At 43.7% G+C, this 23,900-nt stretch overlaps 1 protein-coding gene across 4 annotated transcripts in view; it reads right to left on the reverse strand.

The window, feature by feature from the left end:
• Positions 1 to 23,900, reverse strand: part of RUNX1 (RUNX family transcription factor 1) — a 153,684-nt gene that overhangs the window by 46,066 nt on the left and 83,718 nt on the right. For all 4 annotated transcript variants that reach the window (XM_031612470.2, XM_031612467.2, XM_090122291.1 and 1 more), the window contains 2 exons: positions 20,074 to 20,230; positions 4,276 to 4,380 (listed from right to left, as the gene is read on the reverse strand). In XM_031612470.2, the coding sequence (XP_031468330.2) occupies positions 4,276 to 4,380; positions 20,074 to 20,230 (262 nt within the window). The remainder of the gene's footprint in view (positions 1 to 4,275; positions 4,381 to 20,073; positions 20,231 to 23,900) is intronic.

Here is a 23,900-nt window from a genome sequence, read left to right on the forward strand (position 1 = left end):
ATGATTTTCCCCATGGACTTAGCTCATAAAAACATAAATTGCTTTATGAATCATAGAATCATAGAAGTTGGAGAAGAAAATGATGGGTTAGGTCATCGTGCCCTTCTCTCTGACGGTGCAGTATTATTTCTTTTTATAAAAAAAAAAAGAAAAGAAAGAAAGAAAGAAAATAAGCATTTCTGTAAAGCTGGAGAATGAAAATACTAAGTTAAAAAGAGATTTTCAAAATACATAATGAAGACAGTGGAGGAAGAGCCAGATTTTTAAGTACCTTGGCTCTCTCTACAAACCCTGAAAATTTGATGAGAAGAATCATCTGGATAGGCACAGTCAGAAATTCAGTGGAAAAAAAAAAAAAAGGCAATGCTGTAAGCAACTCACACAAGTAATTATCACAGTTATTAATACAAATATTATAGTTATATTTGCAAATAGGCTGATGGGCAAAGAGCCGCCCTTGGACTGTACATTGTGACCAACTGTACGGCATGGCATGCAAGAATCCACAGTCTGAAAACCAAAGAGAGGATTTGGTTCAGAGAGGGGTGGTGCACATGTACAAGGATACACATTGTGCTATAGTTGCCTATTGTGACATCTCCGCACGTCAGAGTGAGCCAAAAAGTCTATGCTTTGTATGCCTGCCTTCAGAGCCCTTGGTCTGAGCATTTTTCTGCTTGCCAAGAATGGCTTCAAATGATGCTTTATATTACTTTTTGAAGTTTTTGTTTTTTATTCTCCCAAACATGCATAGCTTAAGAAGCTGTCCTCTATCATTAAAAAAAAAAAAAGATTTTAGAATCCTTTTAATTCTAGCTTAGAAACTGCTCTGATTCTGTCACTCTCTAAAGACAAAAGAATGTGTTTCTATTATTTCTGAAGTTAATATGTCTAAAGGTTTGGTGTTTCTTTTTTTTTTTTTTTTTTTCCTACAACCTACTAATTTTGCTGAAAATTGTTCTGTTACAAAGCTCTAACTCTTATCTCGAAAATGGCATCTTACCTGCCAGTATTTTTTACGGGCCATGTAGATGCTCGTTAGAATCCAGCCTATCTACAAACATAAAGTAAATGAATCAATGTTTGTTACTACAGTTGGCTTTGGAAGTAAGCATGGTTTCTCCAGAGGTCTGCAAGACAGAGGTATCTAATTTTGTTCCTACTGCTCTCTTTCCCACATTTCTTTTGAATCAGGATATCTTAGAAAATACAGGTCAGTATTTCTGGAATTCCTGCAGCCCAGGTGAGAGACTGAGTCATGGATCTGTATCATAGAATCATAGAATCATAGAATCATAGAATCATAGAATCACAGAATCACAGAATGGCCTGGGTTGAAAAGGACCACAATGATCATCTAGTTTCAACCCCCCTGCTATGTGCAGGGTCGCCAACCAGCAGACCAGGCTGCCCAGAGCCACATCCAGCCTGGCCTTGAATGCCTCCAGGGATGGGGCATCCACAGCCTCCTTGGGCAACCTGTTCCAGTGTGTCACCACCCTCTGTGTGAAAAACTTCCTCCTAAAATCTAACCTAGGCTCCCCTGTCTCAGTTTAAAACCATTCCTCCTTGTAGGCATGGAAGTTCCCAAATATTGATCAGCGATCTAGAAGCGCTTCTCTCCCAGCTTTATTTTTATTCTAGCCTGCATGCAAGAAGGCTGATATCATTTTAAATCCATTCAGTACATGGCATGCATGTTCTGATACGTTCAACCACAAATCCTGTGCAGGTAACAGCCACACTATCTATTTTGGTACATGCTACAGATGTACCTTGATCTAATCAGAGCAGTGCAGAACAGGATACACCCACTGAGGGGATAAAAAAACCACGTATAGCCCCAAACAGCAAGTCTCTTTCAGAGACATAATGGTTATTTTGAGAGAATTCATTCTGAGTTTAATTACTAAAAACTGCTGAATGGACAACAGTTGGGAAAACTGAGCTGTGGTCAGGGTTGTTCCAAACGTGAAGAACAAGAAAGGGAGAAAGGTCTGGGTACCACTTTTTTCTTCCTTCATAGCACTTCATTCCTTCAAGCCACGTTAATATTTCAGTCAAACATAGAATAAGGACAGCAGAGACCATACTGAGCTTGGAGAAGAGAAGGTTTCAGGTAGACCTCACTGTGTCCTTCCAGTACTTGAAGGGAGCTTGTAAGTAGGAGAGGGAGCAACTATTTAAATGGTCTGACAGTGATAAGGCAAGACGGAATGGCTTTAAACTAAAAGAAGGGAAATTTAGGTGAGATGTTAGAAGGAAATTCTTTCCTCAGAAAGCAGTGAGGCGCTGGCACAGCTGCCCAGAGAAGCTGTGGTGCCCCATCCCTGGAGGAGCTCAAGGCCAGGCTGGATGGGGCCCTGGGCAGCCTGAGCTGGGGGGGGGGCAGCCCTGCCCACAGCAGGGGTTGGGGTGGGTGGGCTTTGAGCTCCCTTCCAACCCAAACCATTCTGTGATTCTGTGATAGCAACAGCTGCCACAGTTCCTAAGCTGGTGAGAAGTCAGCCTACAGGACCTTGCAGCCCATTTAGAAGTGAAAGGAGCAGAATCCCTTCCACATTGCATCATGAGTGACTTAGCAATAAAAGGAGCTGTGCACTCCTGCCAAGGAGCTGACCTCTGCTCATGGCACATGTAAAACCTCCTTGAGTACGGGACTCCTTTGTACCTCTGGCTTGCCTATTACAAAATGAAATCATTTACAAGGAAGCTTTTACATACATTTGAGTCAGGGAGATACGACTTCAGTATATATTATATTTCTACTTCCTTTTTAAAATGTAGAATCTTATTAAATATTAACTACTATACCAACTGAAGAATTGATTTAAAACAGTAGGGTATGCCTGCAGGATGATTTTGTGTCTTACTATTCTAGCAGACTTATATTTAAAAAAAAAAAAAGCTTATTTGTTGTATGCAAACTGTGAACATGTCCAGGTAATTACACATGCAAACCTGGAGCTTGCATATACAAATATCTATTTTATGTGCACAGCTGTGAACCTGGTGCCTGGTTCACGAGGGATATTTTTCAGGGACAATTTTTTCAGTTTAAAGAAAAAAAAAAAAAAACAACACAAATACAGACTAAAGAAGAAGCATTATCCTGGCAGCATTTTAAAAATATACGTAAGTCAGTTTTTTTCCATTGAATGCATGCAGCATCGTGATGCAACTCAGGCAAATGAAGGCTCCATTAAAAAAATGCATATGAAAGTTAGCAGTTTTTCTAAGTTATTTAAACTCAAGTTGCAAACTCTTCTTCTCTTGCACCACTCAGTTAAAGTAGCCCCGAGCTGCATGTCTCATTCCCTAGTGGGTGTTTGAATCTTACTGCTTTCTTCTCCCAGGACGACTCCACTTAAGCAATAGCCAGAACTTCTGCCAAGTGTGAAGGAGGAGTGAAAAACTAACCACAAACCTCAACTTACATCAGGGCATTTTGATAGAAATATGAAAATTCCACATTCTGAGGTTAAAGATTGCCTGTGGTAACAGGCAGAGCATATGCCAGAGAAGCACCTACGTCTGCCTACCTGTGCAACCCTTGCTTCCCCCAAAACAAAGCATCCTTCCTCCTCTAACCTAATGAAAACAACCGCATGCGTGAACGGTGTGGATATTCCCCTGGAATATCAAATCATTTGTCTTCTCCTTAAGCTTCATTCTTAAAAAAGAAAAAAAAAAGGAAAAAAAGGAAACATTGCCTGTCTGTGAGAATGGGTGTCCCACTGGGATAATTGCATCTGCTTGTTGGAAGCATCACTCTCAGCAATTACTACTTTCCCAAGTTGGAATGAGGCACAGTGAACTCTACAAGGGAGAAACCAGGTGTTGCCTCTCAGGCATTTATTTATGTCTGCAGGGTGGTTGAGCTTGAAAACTTAGATCGATGACGTATTGGTTTCCAATACTTTAAAACCCTCTTAGCATCTGAAAGATGAGACTAGCAAGAAATGATGCATAAGGTATGTGCTGCCCACCTTTCACCAACATGCCTTTTGTCAGCTTTTGGGTACAATCCAAACCATCCTTAGGTAGATACTATATAAATGCAAAGTAATTCATATTCTAGATCAGCTGGACACCCATGAAAAATAAGCCTTCAGGAAGGCATAATTAAAACCACTCATAGGACAGCCTTGGCTTGAGGCACACCCACTGATCCACATGCACTGGGTGCTGCTGCATTGCATGTAGCTGGTGATGGTATGCCTGAGCTAAATAATCAACATGACTTTCTGCAAATGCTTTTTTTAGTTCACTTACTTCTGGGTTCGCGTGGTCCATCCACCGTTATCTTGATGGCTCTGTGGTACGTGGCTACTTGTGGAGGGTTTGTGAAGACTGTGATAGTCAGTGTGAAGCTTTTCCCTGCAAGAGGAGAGAAGGTTACTGAACACATGTACTGAGAACAGGTTGTCTTTTCAAACAGAATCAGAACACACCAAATGACACTAACCACTAGCTGTCCGTATCTGCAGACAGATATGAGGCAGCGTGGGCTCACTACTGTCTGCTGCTGGATGCATTCCCTTCGTGGCAACTGCTCAAAGCATTTGGGAAAAAAAATCAATTTATATGTAAATGTTCTACACTTTGTTTTCAAAATAAAGAGGTTACCCTTAACAGTTACAGCTTATCTGATCTACTAGACTACTGGTGTATTATCTGAACTTTTGAAAGGCGGTTATTTCAGAGAGGCTTAGAAATTGTGGTCGACTCTTCCAAAACTGCCACGGGAATTTGATCAGAAATGCTTGTAAAATTAAAGAGAACTGGGTACTCAGGTCCCCGAGGCGGATCGTAAGATTCCATGCTTTGTGGTTGAAGCTACTATTAGATCAATTCCCTGTTATGAACCAGAATCCTTTAAAAATAATCTGCTACTGCAATGCCGAGAAACAAGGGAATGGAAAAAATTAAAAAATCCCTACAGCCTGTCCGCAGAGAATTAAAACATTTTATGAAGACGTAGCAGAGCATTACGCTCAGTTTCTCTATTATTCAATAAGAAAACTGTGAAAACCTTTTCAAAACTGTTGTGCTCATGCCACAGCAATGAGTTCTGAAAAGTGCCCATTTGGATAGCTGCTGGGGAGGTGGGATGGTTTCGTACGCCCTGTGACCATGAGGCATTCAAATCCTGCTACCTCTGGATTTGGTTTTGGGCAATGCTAATACTACTCCAGGTATTTTTTTCAGTAACAAAAGTAATTTTCTTTATCTTTGATAAGATCTCGTGTTTGTATTTATCATGGCTTTGGCCTGGACAGCGATAAAAACATTGGCTGTTGGCAGGTTTGGCATCCTTATCTCAGCATCATGGAGGTATCAGATACTGGTATCTTCATTAGTAGTCAAAGACAGTAAGGGCCATCACCCCAAGTTAGATTACCAGGAACTGTTGTAAGAAAATTGAGGTTCTTCTCCTCCGGGCACATACAGTTCTACCTGTTTCATTTCACTGCCTGGCTCCAGCCCCCCCTGAAAGCTGAGCCTCTTCCCTTTTAAGACCTCCCATTTTTATAATTTGCTTGGTTTATCTGTATAAATATAAATGTAAATACAAGTATAAATGCTTGCCTCTAGCAGCATCATTCCTCCCCCCCCCCCTTCCCTATGCACATTTACTTGCAATTCAATACTTCTCTTAATGCAGTTCCTACTTTGGTGCTAATGGTCTGAACATCACAGCGGGCACACACACACATAACTGTTACTGGAAACTGTCCTCATCACAGCCCAGTGAATTAGAGAGGCATTCTCCCCACTTTACGGATGAGGAACTGTGGGGAGATAAAGTGTCTTGGCCAAGATCTAACAGGAAGCCAGCCTGTGGCCAGCGATGCTAACCACTTTGGCTGCTGCAACTAAATCCGACAATAATCCTGAATCACAGCCCTGAGAAAACAGAAGCTGAAACACAACCCTGCCAGACTGCAGGCCACTATCTTCCCACCTCCACATCCTCACTAGAAAGCACTCCCTGAGATCAAAAGAACTACATCAGCAGCAAAAACCCTGTTTGAGGGCCGTCAGCCCTCAACTCTTGGGTTCTGCATCTACCAAGACAAAGGATCACCATGTTCCTGGCTATTTCTAGATGCTAAATTACAAGATAAAGCTTCATTGATGTTTTCACACTTGTAGACCAGATTTTTCTATAAGGCAACAGGAATAAAGTTCAGTAAGCTTTCTTCTGAAAAAACTCTAATTACACTCATAGCATTATACTTAACAAATATCAGAGAGGCACCTGTAGATCTTTCTTCTAGCAAAAAAAAAAAAAAAAATCCCAGTATTATTATATGCAACACCTAGATCACCAAGGTGTAAAAGACTTTCAAAATATATATTATTCCCTTTCCTAATCTGTAGCACTTTCATGTTGATGCCAGTTTTATTTTTTGACAACTGCTGATGCAGTTGGTAAGGTGCTGCTACTGTTTTGCTAGAATATGTAGTCAACTGATTTTTTTCCAAGGCCCTCATGGTGCTTCCAGATAGAAAAAATGCAGAAAAAGAAGATATTAAGATAACTAACTTCAGGAAAATGAGGCCACATCACCAGTCTATGAGACCAGAATGAAGAAGAGGGGAGTGAAGTTACTTTCAAGATCTTCTACAGAGCAGATGAGACCTCAGAACCAGTTTAAGGTTGTGATACAAGCTGGCAAAAGCAGGAAGATGCTTAGCTTACTTCTTGTTGACAGAAGAGTATTCATTAACCACATACTGGTTAACCACAGGACTATATAACCATAAACCTATGTGTCACTCATTGCTGCTCACCAATAATTCTGGCTGTGTTTTCCTCTGGTGCTTCTGTTTCATTTACGTTTAGTTTTATTAAGTGGTTTTATCATTTTTAGTCATAGCTTCTACATTATTCATTTGTATGTCTGGTTGACAAAGGTAGGTTTAGATTGTAGGTATTGTTAGTGAAATGCATGTTTTATGGATGTACCTGCTTTGGGATGATAGTACATCTATAAACAATAAAGGAGCAGGTGCCTCTAAACCTGTCAGACAGCCTGAGTGAAGGACCAAGCTGAAATGTTGGCCTGGCTCAGATGCTTCAAATAATCACAATGACAATTTGCTTATGGTCCAGAAAGGATAGCAAGTTAGCATGTAGCCTTTCACTGACTAACACCAAAATCTGAGATCCTCTGGTCCCATAAAACTACAGAAAATCACACATTCTGGGAGTCTCTGCTGATGGTGGAATGCTTGAAAGGCAATGTCCTCACCAAGCTGTGCCTTGCTGGGTGCAAGAGTGCTTTCAGAGACTGCTGCTCTCCACAACTTCCCTGGCAGCACCTATTATTAGCCACAGAACACCTGCTGAGCCCAAACATTAAATTCCCCTGATGTGGGACAGAGATCTGCCATAGAAAATCCTCCCGACAGACATCACACATCCCCTCACATGCATAAGGAAAGAGCACAAGACTCACTGCTTCCATCGAGTCTTCCCACATAACTAGGATGGGAAAAATTGCCTGGTAATGTTTATTTTGCAGGAGCATTAAAGTCAGTACTTGTTCAGAAAAAATAATGGAAACAGTAGCAGTTCAGGCTAAGATACAACACTCACTTCTGAAAGAGAGACTGGAGACTGTCAAAGCGCTGGTTAGAGGCTGGACTATCAATTGTGCCTTCAAGAATTGCTGATGACTTGACAGCCAAAGTCAGACAGATTAAACCAGTTGTCCCCAGTTTTTTACTTCACACGATTGCTTACAGGATCCCTTGATGCTGTGCAAAGCTGTAAGAACTTAAGAGCAAGTGCAGAGCACAATGCCAGCCAGCACCTGCTCAGCAATACTGCTCCTCAACCAGCAAAAGGCAAAGATCAACCTCCAGTTCCCAGGCATATGAAGGTTGTGCCCGTGCTGCATTGCAACACAGCAACCTGAACTTTGCATTCAGCTGTATCACATCTGTCTGAGTCTGGAAGCAAAGAGAGCCATGAGCTCACACCTGGCAGAGAGAGGGATTTATGTCACTCGTCCCCCAGAACAGTCCTGCACTGGACTGATGGGCTCTAGAGGGAGCAATAGGCTTGTAAACTACGGCCCCTGGGAATGTCCAAGAGGAAATGAGGGGGAAAAAATGAATCCTAAGTGACTACATGGTCACATGAAGCTCCTGTGTGCTGCTTTAGTCAACTCTAAGCAGTGTCATGGCCAAATGCAACTGTGGGGCTGGGGAGGGGGGGGAGAGAAGGCATGCTTACTATCAATGGCTGCATGGGCAGATGCAAGGGGGAATGGGAGCAGACAGTTTGGGGAAGACAATCCACCCCCCAAATATACCCCTTCACTTTAATCCATCTCATAACTACACAAAAAGATTGATTCCACTGAAGAAGTATCAACCAAATGAGGACAGAATGAAAACGGAGTTAAAGCTTCAGAGGTTTGTACACATGGAAGGGAGCCAACAGATGCTGTGATCACACTGCATTTTGCTTTGGGGATTTTTTACTGCCAATCATAGATGTGCCATTAAAGCTTTTGTATATACATATATAACAAGGGAAAATGGTTTTAAACTGAGATAGGGGAGGTTTAGGTTAGGTATTAGGAGGAAGTTTTTCACTCATAGGGTGGTGACACACTGGAACAGGTTGTCCAAGGAGGCTGTGGATGCCCCATCCCTGGAGGCATTCAAGGCCAGGTTAGATGTGGCTCTGGGCAGCCTGGTCTGCTGGTTGGCGACCCTGCACATAGCGGGGGGTTGAAACTAGGTGATCATTGTGGTCCTTTTCAACCCAGGCCATTCTGTGATTCTATGACTATGATATATATTTTAAGTCATTAAGGTAAAATATTAGATAAAACAGAAGAAGAAGGGAAAGGAGCCAAGAATGCTTGTGCTGATAAGGAAAAATGGCATGGATGGAAAAATATGTAATAAAAAAATGCAATGCAAATTATATTACAAACATTTCTATTATATCAGTGAGAGACTTCCAGATCTTTGTAAAAAAGATTACAATGCTATTCTTTTCATTCAGCTTCTACTTTTTAGTATTTATGCACTTACTTTTATTAAAACACACTAAATGATCCATTCTACACATCTTTACAATTTCTCATATCTTCCTGGGTGTCTGCCAAAGTAAAGATATCTGCTGTGCTTTAATAACTTATCAGACAGCAGGAAGCTGGGTAGGAAGCAATGCAAACACACATATTCACTCTCAACAGTCGACTGCTGTACACTGGGGCCAAATTTTGCCATTTTTCTCACTTAAGGCACTTTATATCTTATTAGCTGAATAATTCGAGTGTAATTGGTAGCGTGAAAAGGGCCAACATAATTTGACCCTGCATTAGTTAACTGTTGCTCATGATACAAACGAAATATTTTTGTAGTTCTTCCAACTGTATGTCCAGCTGCAAAAAACCTGCACAACTCCAGATTCTGTCCCTATATGATAACTGTTCTGTTGCCAGTGGCAGTTTCACAAGGTAAGAGCAATGCTTTGCCTGTTACGCTTGGTCCAGTGGCTGTTCTATCAGAAAAGCACTGCAGCTGAAGTAAGTAGCATCAAAAAAGAGCATCATTTGTTTACCAGCAGTACCGCAGATACCGCTGAATTTAAATATGAGAAAAACCTGTTATGAACCTCATGCACTGCCACGCTAGGTGTGCAAACTCTGACCACCTCAGAACAACGGACCAAATGGATCGGTGAGCGCATGGGGAAATGGCAGCAAACCAGGGTCACAGCCCAAAGCAACACAGGCACAGTGCATGCAAATCAGCTGCATGGACAACCGATCCCTTTGCGTACTTGTAGGGTTGTCCTGTGTATGTTTGAAGCAAGTATGAGACATGGGAAATTCACCTGCCAAACCAGATTGGGTCAGCATGAAGGTGCACTTTTGAGCGTTGCTGTCAAGTGCCTCACTCCAGGAAGTTCTCCTATCTGTGTTTACACAGCATTTACTCGCACAGAATGAAAACTTGATCCTGATACATCAATAGGTGCTTTGTTCTAGATTTACGTGGGACTAAGCCTCCATGCAAATGGCCCAAAGGGCTCTGCTACACGCTTGGCCCCTGTGCTGAACTTCATTTGCTGTGCAACAAGTGCTGAGAAAGCTGTAAGCTGCTGAATTGAGCAGGGCATCCCCGCAGGGCTCATGCCCATCTGCTTCCCTCTTACTTTCTGCAGCATGGCCCAGCACTGAGGAAGGACGTGTGCCCCCTCTGCTCCTCCTCGCCCGCTCTCCAGGCCCTTTTTCACCACAGATTCCCAATGCTGGAAGGCTGGAGGGAGGTTTTATCAGGGGTGAAATCATTTGAAGGCATTATTTTGGTGAAGCGTATGCGTGGCATTTCACCTAAGGCAACGCAGGAACCACGTTAAGCAACCAAAATTATATAACTGAAATCTGAGCAACGTTAATAGAGGCACTGCCAATCTCAGCAGGTGCTATAACATCTATGTTTACCTTAAAACCATTATCTGGGTGATAAGGACAGTCCCTGATACTCTTCTGCAGATTGCCCCTGGCAGTCCTCAGAAGAGTGATTCTCCACTGCACAAATAGGATCATTCACCCTCTCAAAGACTGCAAGAGAGGACTCAGCTCACTGAAACTGTTTCATTTTTTCTCTCTTTTTTTTAGCCAGTTGTTTACATTTTAATTTGATGAGTTTGTGTGCAGCTAGTTTCACTTCTGCACTGATGATGGGTTTCACTTCTCAGTTCCATATGCTGTCACCATGATATCGGCACCACCTCCTGCAGCCTAGCAGGGGCCTCCATGCTAATCCCATCCATCCTTGACAGCCTGGCAAAGTGTGTAAAAGTGCAGCCACCACCACTGCTGCTGCTGCACTGTGAGCCTGCAAGGTGGCCCTGCTCTGCTCAGGGACTGATGTTCGTGGTGTTGCAGACAAGTTATCGGTCTCAATTTCGATCCCTTCTAATTCCTTCCCTTGAGTTAATACTTCTATTACCTGCATGCTATTTTTTCACCACACAAATCCCGGGAGTGTGGTTCAGCAGATAACCACAAAAAAGCACAATTTCAACTGTTTAGAGACAAAGCTGTGGTCATTCAGTAGCAGGAGATACCAAGCGTAGATACCAAATGCTCATGGTCATTTATCAGGAAAGGAACCACAGAAGATATGCTCCTATCTGGAGGGCATCTCTGAGATATAAGCAAACTAATAGAAGAGAGGAAACACACAGCCAAGTGATTTGGGACCTGGGTTGTAGGAAAGAGGTCTCTGAAGGCAGGGTGTCTTACACCGGTCAGCCCAATAGCATCTTCGACATTAGTCACTTCTATATAGCAACATCAGCAATCCACAAACAGAAAAACACCAGGAATTCCCCTATATTGTGACGTTGTCTAATTTCTGAAAAGAGACTATTTCAAACTATGGTAGGAATTTGGCTGGCGTAAACATTAGGTTTCTGTCTTATGTATCTTCCAGCTTTCAGGCTTTGAGACCGAGGTGGTGTGTGCATGTGTGTGTGTGTGTGTGTGTGTGTGTGTGTGTGTGTGAGTGCGGGCACCAGAATAGCAACCACGTCTGTCAATAAGACAAAAAATATTTTTCCATCCTGTTCTGAAAGATGACCTGAGTGACCTATTTTAACCGAATCTTAAGGGTGGGATGCCTTCTTAGACTGAAAGCCTGCAGATCAAGTTTGCAAAATGGATTAAAGCATTAAAAGATTGGGTTGAGGGGGAAGTAGAGAGAAGACCTTTTAATGGAAAAAGCTAAGCAGCCTCTAACTATAAGTGGACCTGCTGCAGTAACCACTATAAAATTCTTATGAACTTGGGTGGAGACAATAATTACAGCACAGGAAGAATGAGATGCTATGGGGTTCTTGGCCTCTGCAGCAGAGCTGTAGTTCAGAGAGATTACAGCCCGAGTTTTAAAATATAGTGCTTCTTGCTACAGTTTTAAGACTTGAAATATATATACGCACAATTTACACAAATATATGTGTTGCTAACGTTTGAACACAGATTTTGAGAGGGTGGAGTTAAAGTGTCAGTAAGAATTAATAAGAGCTTTTTCTTTTTCCCCTAAGATGACTCTAACATAAATTTCTAACACTCCATTTGAACTAGCCACAACAAAAACTGAACTTCTGCTTTCAAGCTGTGGCTTACCACATATCAAGGAGTTTTCTTTTTCTTCAGTGTGGTATCGTTTTAGTCTTAAACACGGTGCTTCCCTATACTTGGAGTCTAGGGTATGTGTACATAAACATACATTCAGAAATGACAGCCTCCAGAAGCACATCCAGCTCCGGTGGAACAAAACCACCACCGTTCAGCAGAGTGCTGTGTCACTGCTCAACAGTTCAGGGAAAAACAGCAATGGGAGCTCAAAATGGAAAAGACAGTTCAAAATGAGATGTCTTAAATGCAAAACTACCAACCACCTTCTCACTGAAAATGCCTTGGGATCCTTAAGCCTAATAATAGTCCTTAACGTAGCTATAATTTCAAGCCATTAATAAGCTTTCTGAGGCAGAAATTATCACCCACACTTTATAGGGGATGAGACAGACATGAAAAGGTGAAGGCCCAGATTCACAAGAAGATTTAGCTGCCTGAAGTGGGATTCAGGTTTGATTTAAATGCCTCAGCTCCAAATTACACCCATCGGCGTCCTTGTCCAGGCACCTTGTGGCTGAGAGAGCTTCCCCTGCTGCACAGTCCTGCTGTTCTGCGGCCACAAGCTCAGCCCCTGGGGAAGAACAGCTCAGCACAGCCAGTTGTGAGACCAATGGTGTAATGGCTGTTGTGGTTTGTGGCAGATCCCATTCTGAGGCACCTTCACTTTACGGTGCATGGTCCCATGAGCCTAGAGAAAGCCCTCTGAGATCTAGGTTCTATGAGAACTCCCCCGCCTTTTTCCAGCAGCTGGCCTGGCCTCCTCCCTGGACAGATACTGGCATACCTCGGTGCTTTAGCATGCTGCTGGGGCTGGGGCTGAGCACACTCCTTGCCCTGCACAACAAGAAGGATGATGGTGAGGCTGCAGGTACGGTGAGCAGTGAAGGCGTGGGTTCACTGGAAGAGCAACGTACTGCTCTGAATGTGGCAGGTGAGGAGCCCTTTGTGATCATCACTGCCAGTTCAGCAAGGACGACTTGGGCCTGCAGCAGCCTAAAGCAGCAAAGCCAACCTGACAGGTCACCTCTCCAGCAGCAGCCTGAGCGTGGGAGTGTGAGTGGGGACTGTTTACTCTGCGCTCATTTTCTTAGAGGAAGGACTCCTCCACGCTGTCATTACGCTAATGCAATGCGCATTGATTTAAGAGCTCAGCAGAAGTCTGGGGTCACTTGATGGATATCCGTGCAGTCAGCGATGGGGAGATAACACTGCCATTATGAAACTGGGACCTGCCAAGCTCTAGCAGGGACAACTTCCAAGAGCAGAACAGCCTCTGAGGCCTCGGATATGGGCACAGCTTTGTCAGAGCTGCGGTGCATAAAGTCTGGCCTGTGGAAACTCTGCGGCCTTGCCAAAGCATTTCCTTCAGTTCCTCCCTAAACTTCAGGGAACTGATGTTGTGAGTATGCTCCGCTCCAAGCACCGCCCTGCTAAAGAGCTCTAATGGCATCAAGCCTTCAAGACATTGCTTCTCTCCTTGCCTCACCTCTCGGTCCTCTCTACCAGCAAAGCCTGCACGGCATGGGCAGGCAGTTCCCTATAGGAGGGCAATGGAGGGGATCAAAGATCCATCCAAGCACCACAGCACAGGCCAAACCTGGCTCTGGTTGTACAAGCATGAGACTCAGCTCGTTTGCTGCCTGCAGGCACCACCACGATACACACAGAAGCACCTCAGGGTGTTGCGCAGTTGGATGTGGCCTGGCCTCCCCAGCATCAATGAGGGGCTCTTGTTGACTGCCTCAAAGGGGACAGGCACCAACAGGGGATGGGGAATATAGGGTGGAGATGGACGCAGGATGCAGATGAAGGGAATGAAACTTGTAAGAGACTGAGAAAGGAGAAAGCTGTGTTGAAACAGTATGATGGGGGAACTGGGTGAAGCAGGCTGGGAGCAAAAGAGTAGAGAGTCAGCCAGTATCAAGATAAAAGAAAAAATAATGGTGGTTTTTTTTTGTTTTTGTTTTTGGTTTTTTTTTTTTTGCTATTGCTAAAGGGTTTTTGGAAGGGAACAGAGACTGATTCAAACTGCTGAGGGTTTATGCACATGACTATGCTGGAAAAGGAAGGCTCTGCTGACAGCAATTGTAAGCCACTGATTTGCAGCATCCTCACTTTTGCTAAGGCTGAGTGAGCTGACAAGAAGTGTTTGCTCCAGGACAGTCATCTGAAGTTCACTAGCCAGCCCTGAAGCCAAGATCCTAATTAATATCAGAATGACTTCATTCTGAGTACAAAACAGCAGTTGTTACTTGGGTTGTAATATACGTGCATATCTACCTATCTACCTACACATGAAAATAAATGTTATTTGACCAGAACAGCCACTGAAGGGGGCATGCTAAAATACAAAGCAAAAAAATTTTTCAGAAAGAAAGGAGTAAAAAGAAAGAGCTCAAGGGCAAGCAGATCACTTGAAACTATGTAACCTCTACATCTAGAGAGGTCTTTTGTCTTCCTGATGCAGTATCCTGGTCAGCCTCGCTCCTTTTATCATTGCAGAAAACAAGAAAATGCTCGGAGGATAGCGTCTGCCTCATCCTCATCCCTACCCTGAGTTTAAAAAATGTACAAGCACAGCTCTGCACAACCAAAAAATAGATTTATTGTTATTGGAATGAGGGCAGTGGTTCAGCACTTGGCATGGTCACTGTTTACAGCAGTAATGCTCCCGGAGACAGGAAGTTCTCAAAATCACTCTGCCATTATTTTTCTCCTGTTGACGCTTTCTGATTGAGAGCTCTTTCACCCAGACCAAATTTTAAGTAACCCAGCAGAGTGTTTGTGAGCTGGCAAAGATAGCCCCAGTCATGCTCAGCCTCGCAGACCACATGATGTTTTCGATGCAGACACCCTCGCTGAGCTGTATCATATACTTTCTTACACAATCAGCAATTCAGAGAAAAACGGCTGCACGTACCGAACGTGCACCCACGATGACTGGGGCAGGATGCTGGCAATAAGCAAGCCTGCTCCCCCACCTCCTTCAGCCAGCCTCTGTCCAGGGCTTGAGCTGGGAACAGATGTGCTTAAAGGGCTGGCTTTGCTCAGCAGTCTCACTGTGACCCGTGCTGACTGACCTCAAAGACGCACTGACTCGTGAGCATTAGGGTCAGGAGTTTTCTCACTTAATGCTGGCAAGGCTACGCCATTCACACAGAGCTCTCGATGAAATGAGTGACACAGCCAAGCACCCTTCTGTCACTCAAAAACAAATGCCCACTTCCAGTCCCTGTCTTTTAGAGAAAAATTCATTTGGGCCAGACAGGATGGTGGAGGAGAGCCCCGTGATTCGCATCGACATCTAACCAAAGCACGGTGAGTATTTCTGTGCCACAACCTCTCGGTGGCACATCCACTACTGCTGCACACCCATCGGCCCAAGGTATTGATAACCAGTTGTTTTTCAGCTCTACCAACTGACTCCTTTTCAGCTCTGATTGCTGCTGTGTTTCTTCTATTTTTGTCCCGCCTGGCAAGTATGGTGAGTCGTTAGTCCAGTATCTGATACCACATCCCCTGAAGCATTCCAATGGTTTGGACCCGGACCCGGGTGGCTGCTTAATGCTGATTTTACGATCCTGCTGAATAGCATCCTCCTCTGTTTTGCACATACTTTTGTAATTTTGAATATGCTTAAGTAAAAATAAAACAAATTTTAACTAAGTGCCTACATAACACAACCACAAGCTGAAGCTACACAGAAGGAGCAAAATTCTGACTTTAGAAGAGCAATAAAAATAATTGGACTCAGGATACAGGCCAGTAATTCTTGTCTTTTGACTATTTCTGAGATTCCAGCTCAAACTGATTTTTCTTCCCCAAAATTATATCCAGAAGGAAGACTTCTGGAGGCAGAAACTTACGACTGTGCTTGGTAATCTGCCTCCCGTGCTCTCCTACCAGCTGCTTCTGTGAAAACGGGGTACTTTTTCAACTCCAAAGAAAATGATTGTGAAATTTATTCGGACGAGCCTAATCCCGATAGCGGGCAGAACACATACATGCGGGCTCAATGTCCAGTCTTTTCCAAAACTCAGTTTTTAAAAGGATCCTGCTGGAAAGCTTGCTATATCATGAAGCTCCAGCTACAGATTCCAGCTTTAAATTGAGATCTTCTGCAGCAAGCCAAGACAACTCCTCATTAGCTACTATTATGATCACCTATTAATAATCATTTTCATCTAGAAAAAATATTTGTTGTTGTTGTTTTTTTACTGTTACCTTCTGCAAAGAAGACAGTTAATGGGATTAATGATTCCATGAGGAAAATATGTAATGCTTACTGAGCCATGAGGCTTGCCCTCTCCAAAATAACTATTTATTTTTAATTTTATCCAATGAACTTCCACGGTGTCGGGCTTTTTGCATTGGATTTATTTCATCATTGTAACACAAACTCGTTCCTTATACGTTGAAAAAACAGGGCACTCTGCACTAGCAGCAGTTTGAAGTACGAAATGTTTATGAATGGAGGGAGAAAAAGTTTTTTTAAACAGGTAAGCAGACACGAGGGGCTGAGATTGGCTGAAGTTTTAAACTACATTTTTCTTTCAGAAATTACTTACTTGAGTTTACAAGCCAGACAGGCAGGTTTTCCCAGTAGCATTCTCAAACCAGGGTGAGGAATAGCAATTCTGGACCCCAGCCAATTCCAATGTAAATCTGTTTTGTTCGGGAAAGCCAGCCAAATTGCTTTCATACAACATCTCGCTGTTTCGGAAGACCTGTGATATTCTCAGCTCCCATCCTCGGTGTCAAAAATGAGAGTGCTTTTTTAATCCTGAAGTGCAGGCACAGCCTGAACAGCACAGGGCCAGTGCTCCCTGTTCAGTATGGAACCAATGCTGAAATGCCATGTGGTTCTTTAAGGCGCAGCTGATACCTGGGCAGTGATGCGCTTTCACAGATGCACAGGATCAGACCTCTGGATGGAGTGAGTTGTAACACTCCCATGGAGCCACTTATTTACTGGGACAGGACAATGGTCCTCTGCAGGAGCGTGTGAAGCAACTGCTGGCTGCCTTGCCAGACCTCACTGAAAGCCCAGAGAAGAAAAACTGAACTATTTGTCAGGAATGTCAAGAACGACAATTTTCTTTTATTTTAAAAGAGAGAGGGAATTGGCTTGCTGACAGTTCTGTGAGATTTTAATGGGGATCTTTACACCTGAGCAAGAGCTCATGTGTTGTGAAATAGAGACATGGACCAGGACTGTCACTCGGCAAAGTCGTTCCTTGCTCTCCAGCAGTGATTTTAAATCACCCAGGTACACAAATAATGCCCACTATAACTGCAACCAGCGTGAACTTTCAATGGCTATTCATATAATATTCCTGGCATCTCATTATCACTGGTGGCAACTGAACTTATTCAAACTCAAATATTACACAGCAAACAAAGTTTCAGTTAATTTTCCTCTACCAAAGTATCAAAGGCAGCAATGCCCTTTGAAGCAGCCACCTTATGCTTCAGGCTTTATACAAATTCAACAGAACAGCACCTCAGAAATCATGTACCAAATGCAAACAATCCACACCTTTGGAAAACAATCCCCTGTTGGAGGAGTAAACACAAGCATACATTAGTCACTGGCTCTAAAGATGGGCAGCCAATGGAGCTCATGAGATTTAACCTCCAGGACTGGCTAGCAGCACGCAGCGCTCCCAAATCACTCCGTGGCTGAAATGATTCCGAGCACCTGGGTGTCACACAGTGCACAGCATCCACGTCCACATGCACACACATCCGTGAGTGACGGCTTCCAGCCACCGGCATCCAGCAGGCAAGGGGCTCAGAGAGGCTCTCTGCTAAGCCTGCTGAATGAATAGCCACTGTTCTCCCTCTGCCGCTGAATTTTGACCTTGAAAATCCCACAGTTCACTGTTATGATTTCTAGCTTCACTCCCGTGGCCAGGAACTGAACTACAGGTTTGTTTTTATTAGCTTCTCAGCCACTTTGCCAGCTATTCATTTGAATCTTCTAAACAGTCATCTCTGAATCATAATGCAAATTCCATTTACTGAAAAGGTGGAACCTTTAATATAACAAATGAACATGTTTAATGACTGATACTTTTAGACATTACAGCATCTCTCATGTTTTCAGTAAATGGATATAATTTTCTCTGCATTACCCTATTATTATTCTTTGCTAGCATTACGAAGCTATGTTCTCAGCTGCGGGTGTTTTCCACCAAGTACATTTTGAAGACAGCCCAAACAACACAATTTAAAAGACATCTCCCTTTGTACCCTCAGCTAAAAATGCTACAGGATGCAGAAGGATCGAAAGGGGCTTTTACACTTAAAATGTACCTGCTGCTTGCATCCGCGTTTCAAGAGGGCCGAGTTCTTCTAAAATTGCAGGCTGTACTTACACTACAACATCCACAAATGCATTTGAATTCAAAGGCAAATAGAAGCTGTTGTGTATAATCAGAATGACTTCCTCAGCCTAAAGCTTGACCCATCATCTGCCACTGCGAGTAAGAGATTTTGAGAGAGCAGAAGTGGGTCACCTTTGAACTCTCCTGAAGTGTGCCTGTAGCTCAGTGCGTTCTTGTAAGAGCCGCACGTGCCACCACGCATTAGAAGATGGCCTGGGTGCTTAAGGAGTGCCCACATGAGAGGGGAAAATGATGAGGAGGGGTCTGTGAACCCCAGACTATTCAATCTCCTTGTCACGGACAGCAGCTCACAAAATGCTCTGAAAGATGGAATAAAGAAACCTACGCAAGCGCTGTAGATACTATCGTTTTGATTTGTGAATGCTACAGCACTGAATTGTCCTTAGGTAACAATGTTGTCTTTAGAACACTGTGATGTTATGTTCCGATTTTACTTGAAGATATAAACTAAACAAAAGGAAAATACATAAGCAAATAGCGTATGAAGTCACACAGAGGATGCAATGGTTTTTCGGTCTTGACCTTAAATCTAGCTGATTGTTTCTCTGAGCTTTCTCTAACCAACATTTCACTGGCTCCAGTGGGTTTCCTCTAACCACCCCGACCGTGCCAAGGTGCTCAGCTCATGGGAACAAGGGCAGTAATGCAGGACGAGTGCTTCAAATAAACTCGTAACTTAAACATGACTGCTTCAAATCCATGGTTTTCAAGATTACGGGCTTGAGCTAAAGAGTGATATTAAGAAGCATCCTTCTGTTGCTGTTACAGGCTTTTGGACCAAGCTTTGGATATCTACTTGTGCACATGGGAGCTTTCCAACAACAGTTATATATAAATACAGTCTAAGTCAGCTTTGACTTGTTACTTAAACTCTTAAGACCCTTCCATTTGTACCAATAATTCTTAGTTATTGCGGAGAGCCAATATTAAACTCGTCTGTTTAGTTCTGCTCTGTCCTAACCCACCCTTGTGCACCCTGCAGTAATACATTAAATAATGACTACTGTGTAGAGTTCCACAGCTACTCCAGAGAAAGAAAGGTTAGAGAAATGCTTGTCAGGTCACAATAAAGCCTGAAAAAAATTCAGAATCATGTGGGAATTGTTTGTAAATGTAGGCTGACTCACGCTGTTGCAGAGATCAGCTTTTGAGAATTGTTGTTTTAAACTGAAAATGTGTTATTTAAACTTAAGCGTGGGCAATATTGTGCTGTTCTAAATCGGTGGGAAGAATTCTGGAGTCACAGTGAGCCACACTGACCATGACTTTTTTTTTCTTAAAATGAGATCTTACTGTACAAAAGTTGAATTATTGAAGAATAAACCGTGAAAAACACACTGCTGATTCTGCACCTTTTAAACCGTCCTCGGATGTCCCTACTGCAGAAAGCTCAACACATAGCACTTAAATTCTCTCCACGTAACAGCAGCTGGACACAGCAGGTAAAGATGACCGAACGGCGGCTGCAAACAGATACATACCTCTTCCACTTCTACCCACAAATCTGAGGTCGTTGAACCTTGCCACTTGGTTTTTCATGGCAGCCGTTGCATTTCTGAGTTCTGCAGAGTAGTTCTCATCGTTTCCAGCCATCACCGTGACCAGCGTCCCATCGGGTACATCTCCCAAGGCCACCACCTACCAAACCAAAGCACAGAAACCTCAGCTTCCTCACGGGACATCTGTTTTGGGGAATAGAACATCAACAAGTGATGTGATAAAATAGGAAAAAAGCAGCAGCAACAAAAACAAATGCAGACTACAAATCGTTTGGGGAAAACCATGCCGACTTACGGCTACATTGACACGCATCCAAAATACAAAGCATAATGTGCACCTCAGCACAAAATAAAGCCTTCCAAAATATACTTTTGTAATTGGCAGCGTATAAATTCAAGTAACAGGAACAAATTCTGATCTGATTTACTTTTAAGCTACAGTAAAGTCAGCACGAGCATCTAAATGTAAAATTTGAAAGAAAACAAACCCAAGCCAATTGCCTTGTGGATGCAGAGGGTCAGGTTGCCCACAGGTGCATCAGTTCCCTCTCTGTTCATCCCACTGATACGAATATATAAATTCAGAATAAATCCACAGAGAAACAGGCCTCAACCAAGGGCTTAATCACAACTAACTGAACAACACCTTTTTCCCTTTGTGAAAGGGAATCACTGTGTGTGTGTGTGAAAGCAAATCACTGACTTAAGACATCACCTGCGATCTGATGGGTGGAAGCTGCAATCTGAACAAATGAAACCTGCAAAAGCTCAGAAGCTTTCACCTCATCCTAAAGGTTTGCAATGTAGCATCCCAGTGTCAGTATCTACTGAACTAATATTCAGGAACACAGCATCCACATTTCTTATGTTGGGAGATGTACGCATTTCAAACACTAAGCTTTCTGACTCGTATCTGCAATGTTCACATCTTTTGAACTAATAAAAGTTGAATTTTATCTTATCTTCCTCAGCAAGACTGAATTCTTACAGCAGTTTTCCCCTGCGACGATCAAATGCATGTCTGGTGTGTCTCTTGATTGACTCTGGCAAAAGTAACAGCTCAGAATAGGTTCTCTGTTGCACCATTTTACAAACCCGCTGCTCTAGCTGTTTCCCCAAATTAAATCTACAGGAGTGACCTCAGGACTACTACCAAAAAAAAAAAAAAAAAAAAAAAGAGGGGGAAAAAAGTCTAGTTCATTTTTATTTCCTCTTTTACATACTCTAGGAGGAAGTAGTCCTGCAGCAGGTTCTCTGAGTTGCTGCTTGATATTTTTCCTTCCTCTTAGCGTGTTCTAGCTTACGTCCATGCAGTTAGAATGGGCTCCAGCTAGTCGCAGCCTGGGCTGCATTAGTTTCTGTTCACACTGCTCTTTCCAAACAAGACCAGCAGCTCCTTTATTCAGTCCGTCTCTGATGCTGACCTTCCAGTAGCAACCATTTCCCCCAGCATGACAAGGAGAGATATTTTAGAGCTTTTCCTGATGCAGGGGGCTGCTTTTCTCACTTCAGTGCTCTCCCTTCTGTCACCTATCACCCTTATTTTCACTTCCACATACCAAGTTAAAATCACTGCGTCGAAATTCCCGCTTTATGTCTGTATTTCAGCTTCCTCTTTCCCACTTCTCCACGGCTCGTGCTTTTGTTTTTTCCTCTCCTCCGCGTGCCACAAGCTGTCTCTGTGGCCTATTCTGTTCTCTGCTCTGCCCTCAGCGTTGTGCCTTTCATAAAGCCCCGATCTTGGCGCCCAACAATCCCCTCTCAAAACATTTAACAAACTTTTCTCTTTCCACAGCGCTGTGCAACGAGGCAGGCTGGCTTAAGCCAGCAGCAGCTGTGAAGTCGAAGCACGCTTATGAAGTGATCAGAAAACCTGAATACACGCACGTAGAGAAAGGACAGAAGGAAGGGAAAAGGAAAATGTGGGCATCACCCTTGGCTCCCTGCGATGCAGATGATGCCGGCTTGTTCAAGGAAATACCTGCCAGCATTTTTAGGAATAAAAACCTTCCCGAACCCAGCGTCCATCGGCTCTTACAGCACAAATATTGAGAAGCACCGTTTTCAAATCACACTGCAGGCAGCCTCAGAGATAAAAAACGCGAAGAAAACATTAGAAACGAGCATAAAAAAGAAAGGCATAGCACAGAAAAGAAACCAGAGGTAAAAAGGCATAAACAATAGAAGCAGAAATACAAACATTGACATTAGAAAAAAAAAAACAACTGAACAGATAAGTCGGGACTTGCTGGCTGCTGTTATCTATGCTCCTAAAAGACGTGTGCTTCTAGAGAAGGGAGCAGCAGTGCTGCAGCACCGCCGGCTATCAAAATGCTCACAGCTGGTGCAGCGACCAAACCAAATCGGCCTTTTTAATGAAGACTGAGATGATTTCCAAGCAGCGTTTGGACAAGGAATATGTATGGCACCCCTGTGAGAGCTGTTACGTATTTTTCTCTAAGTTTCTTGGAATTCTTCCTTATTTTAGGAAAAAAAAAAAACCAACCGTGCATAGAAATGGTCGTTGCATTTGGAAATAATATCCCAATCCTACAGATCGAATGTAACAAGAGGATTTGTGTAAGGAAACGTGAGGAGAAACCTCTCTGCCTCCTTTATGTCAGTGCAATGATTGTTAGCAATAGGGGATAATAAAACCCAGCGATTTTTGTGTCGGATGGGAACATCAGACACAGAGGAACAAGCTGTGTTTCCTATTTTCTGTCAGACTCAAATAATCTTAAGAATCGCGACTTTAACAAAGCCATCTGCCCGGCGGGCAGGTGCCTTTACCGCGTCCGGAAACGCCCTCCCGGTTTTGGTGGTTTTTACTTTTTTCTCCCCTTCACTTTCCTTTCCTTGCGTATTCCGAGGGCAAAGCACGCCACGAGCGCTTTCGGCTCTTCGGAGGAGCTTCACCCGCGGCTGAGCGGCTCCGGCGGGGCTCCGCATATCTCTGCCTTCCAGGAGAGTTCCCAGCGATGAGCGGACTTTGGGAAACGCTCCCGAAGCCCCGGGAGCCGAGCCGGTTGCCTGCCCCCAAAAGTCGCCCGAGGGACCGAGCTGGGGCGGGGGGGGGAGTCCGGCGCTGAGCGCCCCACGGAGCTCTGCCGATTCCCCATCCTAACTCTGAGCTTCGGGGCTCTCCTGCCTCGAGGGGATCGTAAGGAGCAGCCCGAAAACCGCTCAGTTTGCGGCAGGCCGAAGTCAAAAAGCAGAAAACGAGCAAAGCGAGGGGGGAGAGTTTTGCCTACAGCCGGGTAACGGGAAGTGGGGACGGGGCTGGGAGGGAGGGAAGCGCTGAACTCCGCGCCCGTCCCGTAGATTCCGGCCCGGTGGCAGGGGGAACGGGGGAGAGCCGGGATGGGAGCCCCGCGTTGTGCCGCGGCTTTGCGTGGGCTCCGAGCGGGGCTTGAGGGGAAAAAAAAAACAGAGAGAAGAAAAGAAAAGAAGGAAGAAGGAAAGAAAAGAAAGAAGAAAAGAAAGAAAGGAAGAAAAGAAAGAAGAAAAGAAAGAAGGGAAGAAAAGAAAGAAGAAAAGAAGGGAAGAAAGAAGGAAAGAAAAGGAAGAAGGAAAGAAAAGGGAGAAAAAACGGAAAGAAAAGAAAGAAAACGAAGGAAAAAATAAATAAAGAAAAAAAGGAAATATTTTTTTTCTTTTTTTTTTTAGTATGTTTTGATTTTTTTTTTTTTTTTTTTTTTTTTGGAGGGCCCGCCCGTCGCTGGCACCCCAGATCGGTGCTTCGGGTGCTCCTCGGGTTCCGTCCTTTCTTTTTCCCCCCTCCTCCCGCAGAGGCTCTGTGCCGGCTG

The sequence above is a fragment of the Phasianus colchicus genome, chromosome 1 (genome assembly GCF_987193195.1).
Source record: "Phasianus colchicus chromosome 1, bPhaCol1.hap1.1, whole genome shotgun sequence".
Lineage (NCBI taxonomy): Eukaryota > Metazoa > Chordata > Aves > Galliformes > Phasianidae > Phasianus > Phasianus colchicus.